At 45.0% G+C, this 22734-nt stretch overlaps 1 protein-coding gene across 2 annotated transcripts; it reads left to right on the forward strand.

Moving 5' to 3' along the window:
• The first annotated feature begins 3213 nt into the window (after positions 1 to 3213).
• On the forward strand, positions 3214 to 20919 carry LOC311148891 (cdc42 effector protein 4-like). Of its 2 annotated transcripts, none has more exons than XM_084185903.1 (2): positions 3214 to 3503; positions 19557 to 20919. In XM_084185903.1, the coding sequence occupies exon 2, from the start codon at positions 19752 to 19754 to the stop codon at positions 20901 to 20903; it is 1152 nt and encodes a 383-aa protein (XP_084042029.1). In that variant the 5' UTR covers positions 3214 to 3503; positions 19557 to 19751; the 3' UTR covers positions 20904 to 20919. The 2 variants fall into 2 exon arrangements, with proteins under 2 accessions (XP_084042029.1, XP_084042030.1); XM_084185904.1 differs by lacking the exon at positions 3214 to 3503 and adding an exon at positions 11225 to 11279.
• The last annotated feature ends 1815 nt before the right edge of the window (positions 20920 to 22734 follow it).

The following is a 22734-nucleotide window of genomic DNA, read 5'->3' on the forward strand; positions in this document are numbered from 1 at the left end:
AGTCTGTTTCGTCACGCTGTTAACCATCAGCCCTGTTGGTACCTATGGCATCCTGTTGCTTGCAGTTACACCAGTCACTGTACGGTACATGATCAACAAACGTAGGCCTAGTCATCTAATGTAGTTAGTACAACTCTATTCGGAGGACATCATGCTAACAAATGTCTCAAGTCTACTAGCTGTTTCAGAATGAGCTGAGTGGTTGTTTGGAAGCCAGAGCGTTATACACATGCCTCAGCTACAGTCGGTTAAGCTACAGCCTACTTATCAATGACCTTCTACAGTAAACCCCTGAGTCCCTCTCTACCAGTCATACCATGTGAATCTCCCCCCTTCCCTTGCAGGTGGTGCGTTAGGAAAACACATGACATATGACCTGTCTATGTGTCAGGCAGAAGGATTTTCTTCTGTGAGTTGACATACAGCGGATGTTTCCAGAGATCTATCAATACAATACAGAGTACCACTTGGTGGACATTTCTTATTTTTATTAGTGACTGCTTCATTCGTGTTCATAGAATAGGTACAATGTGCCACCAAGGGTTGCTGAATATCTTCTCATCATTACCATGGTTACACACAGAGCAACAGTGTTGCATGGTTTAGCAGTAGATAACACCTGTTGATTTATATATGCCTATATTACTAAGGATCCTTATGAGAGGTTATGTGTTGCATATGTCACTAAGGATCCTTATGAGAGGTTATGTGTTGCATATGTCACTAAGGATCCTTATGAGAGGTTATGTGTTGAATATGTCACTAAGGATCCTTATGAGAGGTTGTGTGTTGCATATGTCACTAAGGATCCTTATGAGAGGTTATGTGTTGCATATGTCACTAAGGATCCTTATGAGAGGTTATGTGTTGCATATGTCACTAAGGATCCTTATGAGAGGTTGTGTGTTGCATATGTCACTAAGGTTGTGTCATAAGTAACTTTCCTATCCATTTAGCCTATAATGAAGGACTCCAAGGTGACTGTCATTTGGAGATTCAATATGTCTGATATGACTGCTTATAGCTACAGTACATTCCTCTGCAACTGCATAATGTTGAATGTGGGTTTTTTAACACTTTACAATATGATTTAGGCTTAATTTCATGTATACATGCAGATAAATACCCACATTTGTTGCATTATAATTTTCATTTGACCAAAGTATTATGGGACATTTCTAACTGGATGGAAACCATTGGAAGAAGGCACCAGATCACATTCAAGGTCCATAAGGACACTAATATCACCTGTGTTGTTGTGTGGTGAAACTCACTGTACACATCATAACCACATGATCATGGTACTATTGCAACAATAAATTATTTTATTTTCTAAAAATGTTTTCTTGAATGCCTCAAATTATAAACCATGAAAGTGAAATAGATACCTACACCCTGTTTAATGCTCCTGCAGTTTATTACATTTCTACCTGAAGCCTCAGGCTCATAGGTCTGTAGCAAATATCAAAGCACTCACTAAAGTTAAATAATCAATAATATGTTGAAGTCTGAATAACATGAACTTCTCAATTTTTATGTACTGTAGGTAGGCAACGCTACTGAAAGAAACACATCCTCTTTCACATAGAACACAACTCTGTCAGAGCCAGAGCCATAAGGATGACTGACACTAGATCCTAATAGGCAGATAGCTGACATGATTCTTCCTAGCCACAATAGAGAAAGCAGAGACAGAACAGAGACAGAGACAGAGACAGAACAGAGACAGAACAGAACAGAACAGAGACAGAACTGAGACAGAACTGAGACAGAACAGAACAGAGACAGAACAGATATAGAACAGAGACAGAACTGAGACAGAACAGAACAGAAACAGAACAGAACAGAGATAGAGACAGAACAGAGACAGAACAGAGACAGAACAGAACAGAACAGAGACAGAACTGAGACAGAACAGAACAGAACAGAACAGAGACAGAACAGAACAGAGACAGAACTGAGACAGAACAGAACCGAACAGAGACAGAACTGAGACAGAACAGAACAGAGACAGAACAGAACAGAGACAGAACTGAGACAGAACTGAGACAGAACAGAACAGAACAGAGACAGAACAGAGACAGAACTGAGATAGAACAGAACCGAACAGAGACAGAACAGAGACAGAACATAGACAGTACTGGGGTGTATGAGGATGGGAAGTATGGCTAGAAGTCATCCTCATCCAGACCAAGTACGCTCAGAAACACAGTGGGAAGACAACAGGGGAGAAGGGGGGTGACAGGGGAGAAGTTTGTTTTCATGCACATTTTTTCATTGAGAAATACTGCACCAAACATCTTAGTTAGATGTCAAATTGCGCGACTAAGATCGTCAAAATGAATGACATATTTCTTGAGTTATCTTCGATTAATCTTACTATTTTGAGGAAGTAACTGGCTATGGCGTCTCAAAATGGACAAACAGCACTATTGCCGCTTTTTTCTCATTTTTCAAGCGAAGGTCTTTTAAGGGAGCACACTCGTTTGGTTCGGCTAGCCGAGTTAGGCTAGGCGCCAGCCGAACTGAAGCATGCTGACGCCTTAAGCCGTCCGGCTCACACACACCAGGAACCTTCCTCTTAAGCTGTTCATCCTCTACTTAAAGGCTGTTATCACCCCCTTGAGAGGAGCCCTTTTCCATAGGCTATAACATGTTATCTCTCCCGCCCCGAGTCGAACCAAACGCAATGCTCGGTCCCTCTGGGTGACAGAGATACACCCTATCATAATGAATCTGCTACTCACTATGTTGATAGATTGCATTTTCCCGAGCATACTTTCAACCCACCTCAACAACTCATAGGGGTAAGACAAATCTACCTGCCCCTTTGTTCTATAAATCCAACCTGCACCTATTGGAAATCATCTTGCCTCATGTGACTATAGGCCTACCTATCCCCTCCCTTGGCCGTAAAACATGTGAGATTTGGTACCCTTTGGCACACACACAGGCAAGCACACATACAAAATCACACACACACACACTTGAATTTGAATGTGACAATCATTCATTGGCCATCTCTGTTTTGAAAACACTAGGGCGGCCCACCCAGAGCATTTGTCGGTCTCAGTAAAGTGAGAATAGCCTAAAATCTAGAATACCCCCTCTATCGCTTTAAAACGACATGTGGGAGGGGCGTGGTCAGAGACAAGAAGGGAGTGAGAACGCCTTGAACGTTGCACCGGTGTACAGCAACCCCTGACAGAACCATAGAGGATGCAAAGACATCACAGCTGCTATTTTACTCTGTAAATGGACTTCACTATCTTATTTTATTTGTTTTTTCAAAAGAAAAATAATAGACTTTGGAGTTTGGAAGAGTCGATAGGATCTATATTCTCAACATTTTGCCTGGTCCCTTTGTGGAGCGGATCATAGCCTACTACAAGACAAGCCAACAGACAACGTTGTTGTGTGATGAACGCGCCCTTGTCTTGAACCTGGGGACCCGCTAAAACTGTCACGCGGATCAACGCTTTGTGAATGGGACGGATTTCACGGTGAGTTCTGCGTGGCCTATTCATGCGCTTTAAATTAGTTTCATTTTTTAAACTTCATTGTGGATATTTTATTCCTTCTTGATCATAGTGCATGCAGCTTACAAACAGACAGACAGAAGCGCAGATAGGGGGGACCACGGGGGGTGAATATTGGGAGGGGAGCCGCTTTTGTTATCATCAACCGGGCTACTTATTGTTCCCTCGTCAGTGATCCTCTGCGGTATTGAAACTAGCCTGAACTAGGGTCATTTCATGATTCTCATTTTAACAGCTTAATTGGCCTACTTACACCCTTTCTATCGAGTGTAGCCTATTCCTCACATTACAAAGAACAGACCGTTGCAACACGCAGAGTTTTGGGCGCTGCCGGGTGCCTGTTTATTGAATGCAACAATGTTGCAGAAATGACCGTAGCCAGTAGAAATAGTTTCGTGTTACTTTGTTGCCTTTTCTGTAGCTGGGTTGTTGATAATTTGCTGTGTGTCTTGAAATCAATATAATAAGACTGTGTTTTAGGTTTTCTATTTGAATGCTCCTTTCAGTGGACTTATAGCGACTTTATATTCGACTGAAATTCATTTAGAAGTTGTGTAACTAAAGGAAATATGGTGCGACTCAATGTTTTTCTGAAGGCAAAATGAACAACATCGGTTGTATTGAAGGCAGTGGGGTTGTAGCTCCTGTAGAGGTTGTCTAGACGACAGGAGCATGATGACCAAAGTCTACGATGACGGTGACTCAGATGGAGACTCTGTTGGACTCCATCATACCCTGTCCAGAAACAACGTCATCTCCGATAGCCTACCTACCAATTGGTTGCACCAGAGCACTTTCTTAAAGAACATGCGTTTGAGAATGGGAGAAAAGGCGTTTTTGCTAACTCACTCTGCAGCATTGGGAGAGTGAGTTAGGATCTCAGCCCAGAGAATTGATCATTAACCAACAGACATTAGATACAGTGGAACTGCTGGTGACAGAATGGACAAACTGACCCTGTTAAATCCAGAACTGTGCACACACACACACTTTGTAGCAGACAGTTCACCTACTGTTTAGCCTCTCGTTGTGTGTGTGTGCGCGTGCATACGTACGTATGCGCTGGTACACTGGTCCATGTGCCTCCCATTTCCCCAAACCATTACCCTCCCAGCCAGAGAGACTGTTGACTTGGCAACCACATCTGTGTCACTGTCAGTGTCATGGCATCAGGGGTTGACATTCCAGGAAATTCCAACATAAACTGTTATTTTCTCCTTGGAATGTCTCTGCGGACAGCAATAGTTAGCTGAATGATACTGAGTATGTGGTGAAGGGTTGTACCCTGTAGTTTGGTTGACTGATGTTGCGTTGCAAGTTCAACACTATTAGAATTGGTCTTTCAGCGACCGTGGACGCTTTGAAGTTGGAATGGATCCCATCTATTTGATTTTGTTTACCTCCTCTGATCCTGACTGTTTACTGGGGCAACTGTGAAAAACTGTTCTGACAGGCTTTATCCCAACTGGTACCCTATCCCCCATGATGCACTGCTTTAGACCCTGGCAGGTCAAGGGTCTCTAACCAACTAACTAGGTCCATGAATTGTGCACAGGAGCCAACCTTTGAGCTCTGGTTCATTAGTTCACTGCTGCACAGCAAACTTTATATAACCCCTGTTATGTTGCCCCAACATCTACATTCCAAGGGGGTTTGGTGAGTCTCAAATGTCACTGTGTGAATACTGTGTTTGTTCCTGGGGCCCTTTTGTTTCAGGCCTGATCCAACATAATACTGTTGTGTGTGTGTGTGAGAGAGAGAGCATACTAGCGTGATAGTAGAGTTTGTGTTCACAAGCCAGAGGAAATGTTTATTCAGCAACCCCCTGCTATACAGGGTCGTAGGGACATCCAACTCTGACGTCACTCCATTGAAGTTGAATTTTAAAATGGTTACGTTAACAGATAGGGTTAGGTAAGATTTATGGTTGGGGTAAGGGTACGTGTTAAAGGGATACTTCAGGATTTTGGCAATGAAGAGTCAGATGAAGTCATGGATACCATTTTTATGTCTCCGCATCCAATATGAGTTAAAACTGCAATATGCAACGTTTTCGACGACATGACCAAATTCTCATAGAAATGTGCGTTATAAATCTGTAATTCTCATTGAAAGCAAGCCTAAGAAGCGGTAAATCTGTTCTATGTACGTTATTTCTATTCATCCTGTTCTTAAGTTTTGTTTTTGCGTTTTGTACACAAGCTTCAAACAGCTGAAAATACAATGCTTTTGGCTATGGAGAAAATATTTTACAGTGGTTTAGATGCTACAATGATTCTCTACACCAGCGTTTCCCAAACTGTGTCCTGGGGACCCCAAGGGGTGCACATTTTGGTTTTTGCCCTAACACTATACAGCTGATTCAAATAATCAAAGCTTGATGATGAGTTGATTATTTGAATCAGCTTGTTTTGTCACAAACTGAAATTAGACTAACTATTATAATTTTTGAAACCAGGAAATGGCAGAGCGATTTCTGCATATTGCACCTTTTTTAAGAGGTCATTTTGTGAGCCAATGCTAACTAGCGTTAGCGCAATGACTGGAAGTCTATGGTACCTACTAGCATGCAAGCAGTTACCATAGACCAGTCATTGCTCTAACGCTAGTTAGCAACTTCCTTCAAACTGCACGCAGAGACATAAAAATGGTATCCACAAGTTCATCTGAAGTAAAAACCTGTCCCCATGTTCCTCAATGGAAAGAATGTGTACATGATGGGATCTGACAAAGTTCTGAAGTAGTATAATTATACAGTCCTCAACTCTCTCAGAATTATACAGTCCTCTACTCTCTCTCAGAATTATACAGTCCTCTACACTCTCTCAGAATTATACAGTCCTCTACTCTCTCGTAACTATACAGTCGTCTGCTCTCTCTTGTAACTATACAGTCGTCTACTCTCTCTCGTAATTCTACAGTCCTCTGCTCTCTCTGAACAGATGAGTGTCAACATTCTGATGCATCTAAAGGTACCAGTGAAAGGTCAGGAAGCATACAGGCAGAGGCATGCACACTCACAGTAGAGTTTAGAAGTACAGGACCACGTCATTAAAACCTTGTTGCTGCTGGTTGGTTTAGATTAGTGTGTGTTTATTTGGTTACAGTGTGGATTGGGGTGTGTGTGTGTGTGTGTGTGTGTCAGAGTTCATTTCTGTTGAGATGGGAAACTCCTACTCCCCCTGCCCTTCCTGTGGGCTCAGACCTTTATGCACTCATCACACACACACACTCCCCTGTACCGCCACAGTGTGTGTCAGCAGTAATTGCCATGTTGAGCTAACTGATGTCAGCGAACTTATCTCTCTCTAGTTAATTAGGAACATTCCTTTAGCGCTGTGCAGTGCAATGCAGAACACAGTTCCACAGCCATGGATGTGTTCCTCAGATGTTCACCAATTAGTCCAACCAATGAGGTCAAGTCCTTGGTCCAGCTGGTGAACTGGAAGGCCTAGCCTTGTGGTTTAGGAACTGAGGAACACAGTTTTAAGGAGGAAAACTTAACCACCACCATATCTTACCTCTGATAAAACCTCCAAGTGTATGATATAGATTGCTGAGAATTAGAATGCATTTTAATATTCCTTGAATGTTCCGGAGTTCCACTCTGTTCTAATCTCCTTCACCCTTACTGTGCCCACTCTCTTTAGGGTGTGTTGTAAGTGTTCTAAAAGCCATGGAGGGAGGTGCCCCCTCTGAAGGCCTCTGCCTGTTTACTTCTAGATGCCACACTCAGTACCATTGCATCACTCTGTGCAAGGGTTGCAAAGGGAGGGTATATTACTGGAAAATGTCTAAGTTTACCAGTAAACTGCCAGGATTTTATGTAATTTTTCACAAGACATCTAGTGGCCCTTTTGGATACTTCAGATTATAATAATAATAATATGCCATTTAGCAGACGCTTTTATCCAAAGCAACTTACAGTCATGCGTGCATACATTTTTGTGTATGGGTGGTCCCGGGGATCGAACCCACTACCTTGGCGTTACAAGCGCCGTGCTCTACCAGCTGAGCTACAGAGGACCACAGGTGTCTGTAATCATCTATGGCCCTCTGTGTGGCCATGTAAAATATATAAAATAATCAAAGATATAAGATTTTTAAAAAAATATAATAGAATGACAAAGCTGTAAAACATGATCCTAAATATAAACCATCAACTTAGTGAATATCAGTGGTATTTAATGAGGGTTTCAGCATGAAATATTTTTTAAACACGTTTATTTATTCTACTATATCAATATGTCTTGGTTGTAATTGTGTTGGCGTCAATCTGGTGGCAGTTGGGAAAAAGTAAATCGTTACAGTTGCAGAGTTAATTGAAAATTTAATGCCTGTGTTTGTGTATGTCAGATACATACGTGGCTCTTCAATCTCCTCCCCTGACCCCATTCCTCTCCTCTCTTCTCTTCTCCTCCCCTGACCCCATTCCTCTCCTCTTCTCCTCCCCTGACCCCATTCCTCTCTTCTCTTCTCCTCCCCTGACCCCATTCCTCTCTTCTCTTCTCCTCCCCTGACCCCATTCCTCTCTTCTCTTCTCCTCCCCTGACCCCATTCCTCTCTTCTCTTCTCCTCCCCTGACCCCATTCCCCTCTTCTCTTCTCCTCCCCTGACCCCATTCCCCTCTTCTCTTCTCCTCCCCTGACCCATTCCCCTCTTCTCTTCTCCTCCCCTGACCCATCCCTCTCTTCTCTTCTCTTCTCTTCTCCACCCCTGACCCCATCCCTCTCTTCTCTTCTCCACCCCTGACCCCATTCCTCTCTTCTCTTCTCCACCCCTGACCCCATTCTTCTCTTCTCCTCCCCTGACCCCATTCCTCACTTCTCTTCTCTTCTCTCCTCCTCCCCTGACCCCATCCCTCTCTCCTCCTCCCCTGACCCCATTCCTCTCTTCTCTTCTCCTCCCCTGACCCCATTCCTCTCTTCTCCTCCCCTGACCCCATTCCTCTCTTCTCTTCTCCTCCCCTGACCCCATTCCCCTCTTCTCTTCTCCTCCCCTGACCCCATCCCTCTCTTCTCTTCTCTTCTCTTCTCTTCTCCTCCCCTGACCCCATCCCTCTCTTCTCTTCTCCACCCCTGACCCCATCCCTCTCTTCTCTTCTCCACCCCTGACCCCATCCCTCTCTTCTCTTCTCTTCTCCACCCTTGACCCCATTATTCTCTTCTCTTCTCCTCCCCTGACCCCATTCCTCACTTCTCTTCTCTTCTCTCCTCCTCCCCTGACCCCATCCCTCTCTCCTCCTCCCCTGACCCCATTCCTCTCTTCTCTTCTCCTCCCCTGACCCCATTCCTCTCTTCACCTCCTCCACTCCATTCCTCTGTCATTGTTTTCCCTCCTCCTTGTGGTCTTTCGGAGCATTAGCCACCTGCAGTTCTTATCAGTGTTTTAAACAGCAGCACAGTAACAGGACAGAGGTCACAGCACATGGAGTCTACGTCCCAAATAGCACCCTATTCCCCGTTTAGTGCACTGCTTTTGACCGTACAAACAACACCTTTTGTAACAACAAGCCATAGTTGAACAAACTTGGTTTAGCTTTCAGGCTTATATTTTAAACCCATTCAGGATCGCCCCATAAGCTGCACTAGGGCCCATAGGGCTCTGGTCAAAAGTAGTGCACTATATAGGGAACAGGCTGCCATTTGAAACTCAACCATAAACTATAGAAAAATGTTTCTATAGTTTATGAGAGGAGAGAAGAGGAGAGAGCAGCATTCCAAAGAACACTCTGCCTCCCCTCTGTTCTCAGTGTGGGAGGTGTGACACGAGCATGCAATGCTGATGACCTCTCTCTCACACACACACACACACACACACATGTCAGGTGAGCGCTGATGGTGGGAGGTGATTGGTGTAGCAGCACTGTATGGTTTAACACTACGGCTTTCATTCACACCACAGGGTTGGTTCACACACTGCAGGGTTGGTTCACACATTTCAGGGTTCACAACACTCACCTCTGTGTGGGTCGATGTGTGAGGAGAGACAGCGGAGTAACCAGCTCACACTGTGATCCATATTTAGCCTGACTCTATATGCTCTGGACATCTGTCTAGCCAACAGAAAGGCCTGTTTTGTACATCATTACATAATTTAACCCAGACAGACTACTAAAAATTGTCAAAGACTCCAGCCACCCTAGTCATAGACTGTTCTCTCTGCTACCGCACGGCAAGCGGTACCGGAGCGCCAAGTCTATGTCCAAGAGGCTTCTAAACAGCTTCTACCCCCAAGCCATAAGACTCCTGAACATCTAATCAAATGGCTACCCCCCCCCACCCCTCTTTTACGCTGCTGCTACTCTCTGTTTATTATCTATGCATAGTCACTTTAATAACTCTACCTACATGTACATAGTACCTCAATTACCTCGACTAACCGGTGCCCCCGCACATAGACTCGGTACCGGTACCCCCTGTATATAGCCTCGCTATTGTTATTTTTACTGCTGCTCTTTAATTATTTGTTACTTTTATTTCGTATTATTTTATATTGTATTTTTTTGTATATTTTTTTGTATTCTTTCTTAACTGCATTGTTGGTTAAGGGCTTGTAAGTAAGCATTTCACTGTAAGGTCTACACCTGTTGTATTCAGCGCATGTGACAGGTGTAGGCCGTCATTGTAAATAAGAATTTGTTCTTAACTGACTTGCCTAGTTAAAGGTAAAATAAAAAATAAAAATACATTTGATTTGAAATATAGAACATCTATTTGGCTACCAATGATTCATCGCAAATGAGCATTTCTTGAAAGTGCAACATACTCCATTTGAATGACAGATCCTACTGTAAGTCATTGTTGTGCTGTGTGCATGGTCCCACCCTGTTGGTCTGTGACGGTCTGATGGAGAGATAATGGGATGTTTCTCTCTGATGTCTTTGGGCTGTTCCTTTTCTAAATGGGATGTTCAGCTCTGGTCATTGGCTGTATAGCACAACCCAGAGGCATACATTGAGTTTGGCCAGGTTTTTCGAACGGTTGCCATGTTAGCGCCTTTATTCTCGATATTTTGGTGATGTCACAATGACCCGCTGTAAACAAGCAAAACAGAGCATCGAATTTCAGGACCTTTTTATTGATTAGCGTTCGGGATAATATGTATCCAAGCCGGTACTGTGTTGTGGTGTCAACTAATTGTATATCTGCTGTCACTGGACGTTTTTTGAAAACTATCAGAAATAAACCGCGCAACGCGGAAGCGTTATCGATGATCACTTAGCAGTGGCTACAGAGCCTTGTCACTCGGCTACAGAGGAGAAAGTGGCGCTCTCAGAACATTCAGACAGAAACCTCTCTAGGTACATGTATATGAATCTGGCACTGCCCAGCAGCCTGCTGAGTTACTTGGTGCAGTAAAGAACGACATCTAGCAGAGACCAATGGTCTGGTGAATTACCGGGACTAGTGGCAGATCTCTGAATGGTGTAATATAACACAGGCCACTGATGATGTCTGGAATAGCCTGGGAACGATCCAATGTCATCAATAGTCTAGCTAGAGGACTCTACTGTAAAGGTTTGAAGAAGGCTATTATAGTCTGTTCTTATTCCCAGGTCTTATGTATGTCCAACAGAAAGCCCAACAGTCTGGGGAATGACTGGGATAAGAGGCAGATCTCTGAAGAAACCCAGTCTAGAACAAGCCTGCCTATATCCAGGTCTAGTGGATTGGGCCATATGTGACCCGCTCCCCTCCCCCCCAGGCCCTCAGGTCATCCTTTCATCACTCCATACAAGTCAGTAGTTTTTATTGGCTCCAGACTGACTGTCCAGACTGACTGAGTGCCACTGCCCAGCTTCGGCCACCTTCTCTGGGGTTGGATGGGCTGCATGGTGGGGGAGGGTGATACACACTGGAGGGATTGATCATCAGGGAAGTGTCAAGTAGTGTCAATACTCAATTAGGGAAATGGTATGTAGGAGTCGATGTTGATGAATGGTGTGTGAGTGTATTGAAAGGAAGTGAATAATGATGTCAGTCGTGAAATCCAGGAGGCTGTATAGAAAGGTCAATAAATTGCCTCTAGAACTGAGCTGGGGTGTTAGTACTGTAGAGTTCTGTAATCTGAAGGGTCAGTAAACTGCCTCTAGAACTGAGCTGGGGTGTTAGTACTGTAGAGTTCTGTAATCTGAAGGGTCAGTGAATTCCCTCTAGAACTGAGCTGGGGTGTTAGTACTGTAGAGTTCTGTAATCTGAAGGGTCAGTACACTGCCTCTAGAACTGAGCTGGGGTGTTCTGTAATCTGAAGGGTCAGTACACTGCCTCTAGAACTGAGCTGGGGTGTTAGTACTGTAGAGTTCTGTAATCTGAAGAAGTGGATGAGGTATTCAGTAGAGAGGCCTGTAAAACGTAATGCACAGTGTTATTTATGAATGGAGATTTGTGAATGTTTCTCCTCATAACTCACAGTTTACAGCTCCCACAGTGACTGTTACTGCTGTCATTTCCTCAGAGTGGGTGTGTGGGACGGGATAACTTCTCTTAGTAACTACAGTACAACTCAACAGCGTTGCCTTTTCAACTCAATCAAGTCAAGTGTATGTGTGTGTGTGTGTGTTGCCTCTAATTCACTCTGATTCAAGTAGAGCGAATCTGTCTCTTCAGAGGAAACCGAGAGTTAAAGCCTTGTGGAACCACTTATTGCCCTTTCACATGATGCCTTAGCCCTGAACACACTCTCTTCCCATAATGTTTGGTCGTATTAAACCAGAAATATACCACAGTCAGATTTAGAATCCTCCTCAGACCTATACGTTGATCATTCTGTGGTGTAACCTATAAACACTTAGCTAACATTTAGGGTGTACATCCCCAAATGGCACCCTATTCCCTATCTAGGGAAGTGCTCTGGTCAAAAGAAGTGCACTACATGGGGAATAGGGTGCCATTTGGGAAGCAGCCGAAGTTAACATGGCATTTCCATGGCGTTCTCAGGGTAGGAATACTGTTTGGAAAACCCTCTGGAATTCCAGAATATGTCTTCCTGACCAGATGTCACATGATGAGGATAAGAGGAACATATCTAGAGACGGTTTGGAATGGCTCCCTGTGTGTGTGCGCGCGTCCATGCATCCGCCTGGGCGTGCAAGTGTCTTTGCACGTCCGCCGTGTGTGTGTTGAATGTCAGCTCATCAGTATGCATGGTTCATCTTTCTGACATGCTCCTAGCTCAGGCCCCATAATTCACTTCTGGGTCAAAGGTCAGGGTCGGGCTGAGTGTGTGGGAGGAAGGGTGGTTTAGTGGGAATGCGTGTCTCTCTCTCTCTCTCTCTACCCCCCCCTCCATCCTTTTCGATCTTTCTTTCTCATTGCCTCTCTCTTTCTTTCTTTCTCTGAACATAACCTGAATATCTCTCTCTCTCGCTCTCGCATATATATATATATTTTATTTTACCTTTATTTAACTAGGCAAGTCAGCTAAGAACAAATTCTTATTTACAATGACGGCCTACACCGGCCAAACCCGGACGATGCTGGGCCAATTGTGCGCCGCCCAATCACGGCCCAATCACGGCCGGTTGTGATACAGCCTGGAATCGAACCAGGGGGTCTGTAGTGACTCCTCAAGCACTGAGATGCAGTGCCTTAGACCACTGCGCCACTCGGGAGCCCCCGAATGTCTGTCTCTCTCTCGCTCTGTCTCTCTCTCTCTCTCAACATAGTCTGTATGTTGCAAACCATATTTCACTATGAGATATTCAAGTATTTAAATCCCATAGGGGATTATGACTACTTTAGTACAGTGGAGACATAGAATATTTCAATCTATGAATGTACATTAAAGTGCAGACAGAGACCCCAGCTGTTTCCCTTATCTGTGCTGTGTTCTGGCCGACGTGATATGGATGTTGGATTTTGTCAAAGAGCGCGCACGCGTGTGTGTGTGTGTGTGTGTGTGTGTTGTGAAAGTGTTTAAAGTCAATCCCCCAGCAGTGACCCCAGAGTTCCCACGGTCACTCACCAGCAGCCTTCTCATGCTCACACACAAACACACACACACACACACACTGTAACATTCACACAGCCACATGGCTATTATACTGTTGGCTACAACAGACCAGGCCTCTGAGTCACGTGATAAAACTGTTAGAGACGTCTGTGTGTGTGTGTCTGTGTTACATGAGAAAGAGCAGCAGAGGTCACTGGCTTGGGGCTGGTTAATGTACCAGGGTCTGGTGGTTAATGTACCCACATTTGAAGTGAAAGTAAAGTGGTCTTGGTCTTTGCAAATTGTGGTTTATAACCCTTTCGCAAAAGTTTATTATAGATTGACATTTGCTTATGAATGATTTGCCTTCCCTTGCTAGTAGTAGCTAGCTGGCAGCCCGACTAGCTAGCTTTAGCCTGTCTAAAAACATAGCAAGCTAGCTAGCCTTTTTAGCTTCCCACATCTCCATGTGAAATAATGATTTATAATGACAAAATATGCCCAGGTAAATATTTGTATACTTTCCGGTGTAACCTAAAACATTATCCCAGTTTGATATGCTGCCTGTGTATTAATTCCCATATCAACTAAAAATAGAACGTCATCATGTTTTGGTCACAGAGAAAAAAGCACTTGTCTAGCTAGTTGGCTACAGCAAGTTCTACCATTTCACAATAGCCTGGAATGACTAGTTATTACTTCTAAACAAAATACCTTTTAGGGTGGATTCTTGTTGTTTGGTTTACAGTTTGAACAGTCGCTGAGATTATATTTGATTATCAATGCAAAATAGGCTACTTTGATGAATAGCCTATATACAGTGGGGGAAAAAAGTATTTAGTCAGCCACCAATTGTGCAAGTTCTCCCACTTAAAAAGATGAGAGAGGCCTGTAATTTTCATCATAGGTACACGTCAACTATGACAGACAAATTGAGAAAAAAAAATCCAGAAAATCACATTGTAGGATTTTTAATTAATTTATTTGCAAATCATGGTGGAAAATAAGTATTTGGTCACCTACAAACAAGCAAGATATCTGGCTCTCACAGACCTGTAACTTCTTCTTTAAGAGGCTCCTCTGTCCTCCACTCGTTACCTGTATTAATGGCACCTGTTTGAACTTGTTATCAGTATAAAAGACACCTGTCCACAACCTCAAACAGTCACACTCCAAACTCCACTATGGCCAAGACCAAAGAGCTGTCAAAGGACACCAGAAACAAAATTGTAGACCTGCACCAGGCTGGGAAGACTGAATCTGCAATAGGTAAGCAGCTTGGTTTGAAGAAATCAACTGTGGGAGCAATTATTAGGAAATGGAAGACATACAAGACCACTGATAATCTCCCTCGATCTGGGGCTCCACGCAAGATCTCACCCCGTGGGGTCAAAATGATCACAAGAACGGTGAGCAAAAATCCCAGAACCACACGGGGGGACCTAGTGAATGACCTGCTGGGACCAAAGTAACAAAGCCTACCATCAGTAACACACTACGCCGCCAGGGACTCAAATCCTGCAGTGCCAGACGTGTCCCCCTGCTTAACCCAGTACATGTCCAGGCCCGTCTGAAGTTTGCTAGAGTGCATTTGGATGATCCAGAAGAGGATTGGGAGAATGTCATATGGTCAGATGAAACCAAAATATAACTTTTTGGTAAAAACTAAACTCGTCGTGTTTGGAGGACAAAGAATGCTGAGTTGCATCCAAAGAACACCATACCTACTGTGAAGCATGGGGGTGGAAACATCATGCTTTGGGGCTGTTTTTCTGCAAAGGGACCAGGACGACTGATCCGTGTAAAGGAAAGAATGAATGGGGCCATGTATCGTGAGATTTTGAGTGAAAACCTCCTTCCATCAGCAAGGGCATTGAAGATGAAACGTGGCTGGGTCTTTCAGCATGACAATGATCCCAAACACACCGCCCGGGCAACGAAGGAGTGGCTTCATAAGAAGCATTTCAAGGTCCTGGAGTGGCCAAGCCAGTCTCCAGATCTCAACCCCATAGAAAATCTTTGGAGGGAGTTGAAAGTCCGTGTTGCCCAGCGACAGCCCCAAAACATCACTGCTCTAGAGGAGATCTGCATGGAGGAATGGGCCAAAATACCAGCAACAGTGTGTGAAAACCTTGTGAAGACTTACAGAAAACGTTTGACCTGTGTCATTGCCAACAAAAGGTATATAACAAAGTATTGAGAAACTTTTGTTATTAACCAAATATTTACTTATTTTCCACCATAATTTGCAAATAAATTCATTAAAAATCCTACAATGTGATTTTCTGGCATTTTTTTTCTCATTTTGTCTGTCATAGTTGACGTGTACCTATGATGATAAATTACAGGCCTCTCTCATCTTTTTAAGTGGGAGAACTTGCACAATTGGTGGCTGACTAAATACTTTTTTTCCCCACTGTATCCTATAGATCAGATCAAGGAACCAAGCGACAACACTGTCCCCACACCGCGGAAGGATTGATAGGGCGTGTCTCAATTTTCAGGAAGTAAAAAAAAATATGTTGAATGCCGGAGCGTATTACAAGGAGCCGCCCCTTTTTGTGATGAAAAACGAAAATTGCAATACTACGAATCTTGAGTCTGCGTAGAGCTTGTAGTAAGCTTAACACCTGGGTCCCCATGTCGGGTGCCACTGAGGCAGCGTGTGCTTGAGGCCAGAGGAGTAGAGAGAGCGAGAGAAAGAGGGAGAGCGGGAGCAGAGAGAGAGGGAGGGAGAGAGGGAGGGCTTGCTTAGTTGCTTTCCATTGGACTACTACATCTTTCATGTACTGGTTGTTGTCCTCAGATCATGCCACCCTGAAGCAGTGTCTCATAAATATACAGCTCTCTTTGTCTGGCATGCTTTGAATTATTCCTGCTTCCATTTTCTCTCCATACAAACATGTCAGTGGAGGATGCTGGGTAACAACAAACATGTTTGGGTATGTATCCGCTGTAGCCCCTGTGTTTGTGTGTTTTAGACCGGCCTATCAGCAGACACATCACACATGTCATAGAAACACAAACAGACTTTTATTTACTCACTACAGCTAGATGGATGTTCTTCCCATAACATGGGATTGGTGTTATTAGATCAAGCTATTTGGCTGACAACATATGTGCAGTCGGTGTCATACTGGTTTTCTTTGACATCAGGAAACTACTGATATACTTTCACTATATTAGTCAGGATTTTTAACATACTATGCGGTGTGTACCAAGAAAAGCAAGTCAAGGCGAAGTGGGTATCTGTTCAAATGTATTACTTGTGGTGAATATCATAGCGCAGTGTTTCTCAGTCTTTTCGAAACCAGGGACCGGCAACATATGGCTTTTCCCTCCTCAGAGGACCGCTTGTAAGAAAGAGGACATCGGGTGTAGATCAGGAAGAGGACATCGGGTGTTGCTAGCATGCGTGCAAGGCTTTTTTGGTGAAGGCTGATGCCTTCTGCAGCGCACACACACTTGATGCCTCTGCAGCCCTCAGACATTCAAACAGACAGGAAGTAGGGTCGTCCGCTTGCCTTGCAGGGGGGTGTTTTGGTAAACACGGAGACAGAAGCAGCAGGAGTGTTGTTGCCGTGGAGACAGCAGCAGGTGAGGGCATTATAAACAGGAAGTGGATTGAGGCTGTGCCTCAGCTGGCAGTTAGGGGGCGGAGCCTCAGAGAGAGAGAACGAGTTGGAAGGCTCTGCTGGGCTGCACACTGCTGCCTGCTACCAGGAAACCGCCGCAGTCTAAATCTGTGGCTTCTCCCCCACCACCTATACTAAAACAGAAAACTGAGACTTTATAAATATGTTATGAGAGCAGAGCTAGGAGGGGAGAGATCTGGAAGGAGGGAGGTGTAAAGCATTTGGTAGTGTGACTGTGGAGCAAACAAAGGACAAGGCAGCAGCATGATCAGATCAGATCACATCAGATCAGACCAGATCAACACAGGGATTGGCAGTGGAGCAGGTAAGCACATGGGTTGAAGCAGTATTTGAGTGTGTAATAATTTGTGTACTATATAGGTCTGTGTGTGGTACAAATATTGATTTTAAGGACCCTTATTAGGGTGTGTTTTTAGCATTGCATGTGGCATAATTTTCATGTGTGACTATCTTTCCTGTTTTGATTTTCACGTTTCACTGAAGCAATGCAGCTCTTTCTATTAGCCAACCTGTTTTCTATTGCACTGCTCCTCTCCTTCAGCTCAGCACCTGAGGTAACTATAGCAGCCTGGGGTGACTATAGCAGCAGCCTGGGGTGACTATAGCAGCAGCCTGGGGTGACTATAGCAGCAGCCTGGGGTAACTATAGCAGCCTGGGGTGACTAGCAGCCTGGGGTGACTATAGCAGCAGCCTGGGGTGACTATAGCAGCAGCCTGGGGTGACTATAGCAGCAGCCTGGGGTAACTATAGCAGCCTGGGGTGACTAGCAGCCTGGGGTGACTATAGCAGCAGCCTGGGGTGACTATAGCAGCAGCCTGGGGTGACTATAGCAGCAGCCTGGGGTGACTATAGCAGCAGCCTGGGGTGACTATAGCAGCAGCCTGGGGTGACTATAGCAGCAGCCTGGGGTAACTATAGCAGCCGCCAGGGGTGACTATAGGGGTGAGGTCAGTGCAGTAGAATAGTCTGGTCTGGACACTGCAGGTCATAACAGTAATGCAGTAATGTAGTGTGTTGTCAGGTCAGCTGCCTGTCAGGACTCATCTCTCTCTCCTGGAGGAATGCTCTGAGCGCACACACACACACACACACACACACACACTCCTACTGCATCATCTGCCTTCCCTAGCTGAAGGGCCTAGTTCTGTCTGTTCACTAAAAGCAGCATGGCCTCAATATTAGCCTGTTCCTGTCTGTTCCCTCCGGTCAAGGCTATTTCTCACTGGTTACACCAGTCTAAAAGATTACAAGGACAGTTTCATGTTTTGAAGTAAAAGTAGAGATCTTTTATTTTTCCCCCTCTGGTCGAGGTTATTTTTCACAGTTTACATTACATTATGCGACTGTTGTGTCTAAAACGATTTCAAGGACAAGGACATTTTCAAAGTCAAAATGGAGCATTTGGCTTGTTCCACCGTTATGTAGTATTAGAAGTCCACTGGCAACAGTGTCTCTTTCTCTCTGTGTTCATATAGGACTGGTCTGTGGTTTAACAGTTTGGCTCTCTCTCTGTGTTCATATAGGACTGTCGTCTGGTGTTTTGAACCTAAATTGCAATGCATGGTGGCAGTATAATCTTCACTTTAAAAAACCCATGGATGTGTGCCAAATTGCACCATTTACCCTATAATAGTACACTACTTTTGAGCAGAGCCCTATGGGCCCTGGTCTAAAGTAGTGCACTATGTAGGGAATAGGGTGCCATTTGGACCACATTTCATGTCACATTTAGATGCCAGAGCGGTATTAGTTATCATTCCAGGGTTGAACCATGAATGCTCATGCTTCCTGTAATTAGACAGATGTTTTAGGCTCTTAGATTCTTAGACGGTTATTGGTTTAATGGGAGTTTACATTTGTGATGGCTGTGAAACGTTCTTTTAAACATAAAATCTGAGATAGTTACGGCTCTTGTTCGATGGTCATTTCACTGCAATAAATAATGTTAAAGGCACAATATAGGATACGGACTGCTGTTCTTTTAAAGGTACAATCTAGGATATGTACTGTTGTTTACATTGTTATTTCACTGCAAAATGAAGATTAAACTACAGATGAATGAGTTAGTAGCCTAAACTATCCTCCAGGACTCTGGATTCTGTTCCTCTGCAGCACGGCTATCAGTATTACTGATTTGAAGTCTCTTTGTTTGTGTTCCTGTCCGTCTGACTGACACGGAGGGACCTCTCTCTGGCACCTGGGGGTGCAGCAGGAGACTGGACTGTACCACTGGTCCATTATAAAGGGGTGTTTGGAATGCATCAGGAGACTGGACTGGACCACTGGTCTATGATAGAGGGGTGTCAGATCTGAGCTTGTTTTTATCTAAAACACGTTGTTATTCACTCGTTTCAGAGAAATTATACGATGACATGGCAGGTTTTGTCATGATCACATCTCTAATGTTTCCCCTCTTTTTCTTTTCAGATTGAGCCACCCTGGAACTGAAGACAAGGGTTATTTTTTCTGGGGACTGCAATGAGTGTGACACGGACTGACTTGGATTGGTATCTAACTTGAAGACTTCCCAAACACTTCTGTCTTTGAATTCCTTACAAAGAGAGAGATCTGTCCTGCTGGACTACTGGGCTACTGAGGTGTGTGTGACCTCAACCAGCCACCATGCCCATCCTAAAGCAGCTGGTATCTGGTTCGTCCCACACCAAACAGCGCCGCTCCCGTATGGACCTGACCCGGGAGATGATCAGCGCTCCCCTGGGGGACTTCCGCCACACCATGCACGTGGGGCGCAGCGGGGACGCCTTCGGGGACACCTCTTTCCTCTCCACCCACTCTGGGGAGGCCCCCCACCAGGCTGAACCCGAGGCCCATCCCCACTCCCCCCGCCCGGGGCTTTTATCCAGAACCTTCCGCAGCAGCAAGCGCTCCCAGTCCGTCACCAGAGTGGACCAGAGAGACTGCTCGCTAGCGCCACCCGGTGGCTCGCCCACCTTCGTGAAGAACGCTATGTCGCTCCCCTTCCTCAATGATGAAAACGGTGACCATGTTGATGGAGGACACAGGGTGCCTAAGAGCCTCTCGTCCAGCCCACTGAAACAGCTACATGAGCAGGATGGAGGTGGTGGTACCAGGCCATCTAACGGGGCTGCTGCTGGGGCCCGCTCTCTGGAGCTGGATGAGAGGAGCTTTGGGGAGCTTACTGACCTGCCCAGCCCCAGCCGCGGGTACTACGGAGGGGGGATGAAGCATGCGGTGTCAGTAATGTCGTTCCACATCGACCTGGGGCCCTCCATGTTGGGGGACATCCTGGGGGTGATGGAGAAGGAGGAGGATGATCTGGGATACGAGGAGGGGAAGAGCAGTGAGGGACGGGCCTCTCCTACACTACTCCTGGGGAGGGAGGTGGGAGGAGAGGAGGAGGAGGGAGAGGACGGGGTGGAGGTGGGAGGAGAGGAAGAGGAGGTGGGGGTGGGAGAAGAAGAGGAAGCTGAGCTACTGCAGCTGCAGGAGGAGGAGGTCCCTGTACCTGTGAGTCCAACCAGCTCGGTAGAACCTGAGGTGGGAGAGGACGAGGGGGCACCCTACACCCCAGAGCCCCACCCTAAACACCTGCAGCACCAATTAGATACCTGCTCTGTGTCCAGCTCCGCCTCTACCTCTGGCTCCGCCCACATGGTGCAGGAGAAACCAGCCGGCCAGCTCCACGTGGGGGATACGGACAGCGCCACTTTCAGCGCCCCACCTGAGGAGGAAGAGGAGGTGGGAAAGTTTTCTTCCTTCTTAGAGGACGAGGATGATGAGATCCGTGTATGAAACGAGATGTACAAGCTCAAACCATATACGGAGCAGATAAGTGTGGATTAATACAGATGGATAGATTCTATACTGGGTGGATATGGATGAGTACAGATGGATAGATTCTATACTAGGTGGATATGGATGAATACAGATAGATTCTATAGTGGGTGGATATGGATTACAGATGGATAGATTCTATAATGGGTGGATATGGATAAGTACAGTACAAAGTCAAGTCTATAAAGCCTCATATCACAACAGAGACGTACAGACTGGATGGCTTACAGGATGGTATGGATGACGTGTTGAGTTGATAATGAATGAATGAATAAAGGAATGAATTACTACTGTGGATGAAACTCTACTCTATAAAGCCCCATACTATGACAGAGATGTACAGTCTATACTGGGTGGATATGGATCACAGTGCAGTAGCAGTACCTCCTCTGGTAGTGTGGATGACGTGTTGATACAACAATAAACTAATACTGTGTATCAAACTCTACTCTATGTATAGTCTGGGTGGTCTGGATAGGAGAGTTCTAGTACAGCACCTCTTCTGATTGTCTGGACGACATGTTGAATTAAATAGAAAACAACCGTCTACTGCTCCCTCTGTGCTTCCTGTGAGAATACAAACATCTGGACATAGAGACATGTGGACTGGGATCTGTGGACTGGGATCTGTGGACTGGGATCTGTGGACTGGGATCCTTGGACTGGGATCTTGCTTCAGGGAGAAAGGGAAAGACAGTCTGTAGGACACTGGCTCCTTCTGGATGAATACAAACACCATCTGTTACATACAGAACAGCTTGCTAACTTCTCCCACGCATACACACACCACATTACAGCAACTCACTCTGTCTGTCTGTACACTGAGAGAACTGACATGGAAGAGCAGTCGAAGTGTGAAAACTCATGAATTTAGGAGACACACTTAAGAAAAGAAAATAACATTTGATAAATAACAAAAAAACACTGTCTTGACTTTATTAAGCCTCTGTCCAGTACTATTCACTTGCCTTACATGTGTCATAATAATATGGGATTTTCTTAATTGATCATTTGTGCCATTTTATGTGATTTAGCTCCTCTCTTGTTCTGTGCTCCTCACTGCCTGTTATGTGAAACAGTGTTGGTGTAATCAAGTGGTCTGGCCGGAACAGAGAGCTACTGTTACTGCGGTGATGGGGACCTGGCTGCCTGTCTGTCACAATAAAAGGCTTGTGTTGTGTGTATCACTCCACCAGCTGTGATGAGGCTTTGTCCATGCTAGAGCCTGCTAGAGAATCGTGTCTAGAGCCTGCTAGCTATAACATCGTGACTAGAGCCTGCTAGCTATAACATCTTGCCTAGAGCCTGCTAGCTATAACATTGTGACTAGAGCCTGCTAGCTATAACATTGTGACTAGAAACTGCTAGCTATAACATTGTGACTAGAGCCTGCTAGCTATAACGTCTTGACTAGAGCCTGCTAGCTATAACGTCTTGACTAGAGCCTGCTAGCTATAACGTCTTGACTAGAGCCTGCTAGCTATAACGTCTTGACTAGAGCCTGCTAGCTATAACATCTTGACTCTCAGAACGATAGATAATCTATTTAGTTCATTGTTACATCAACACCAGTTCTGTTTCAGATTCTAACTGACACATTTCCCTCACGTTATCAGTGACATGTTACACACATTCATTACTGTGACATGATACTACACAAGTCACCTATTTGTCGGTTGGTATTTGTGCCTCAACCCCGTCATTTCCTGTAATAAAGTGGACTGTATAACATGGGCCGGAGGAGCTGTTTACCTAGCGTTGAGAGTTAGCCTTAACTCTCTCTGCCTGA

Source organism: Coregonus lavaretus, assembly GCF_964263955.1.
Source record: "Coregonus lavaretus genome assembly, chromosome: 2".
Lineage (NCBI taxonomy): Eukaryota > Metazoa > Chordata > Actinopteri > Salmoniformes > Salmonidae > Coregonus > Coregonus lavaretus.

What these genes read in the sequence shown, in the direction of transcription:
- LOC311148891 (XM_084185903.1), top strand. Translation starts at nt 19,752, where the DNA reads ATGCCCATCCTAAAGCAGCTGGTATCTGGTTCGTCCCACACCAAACAG.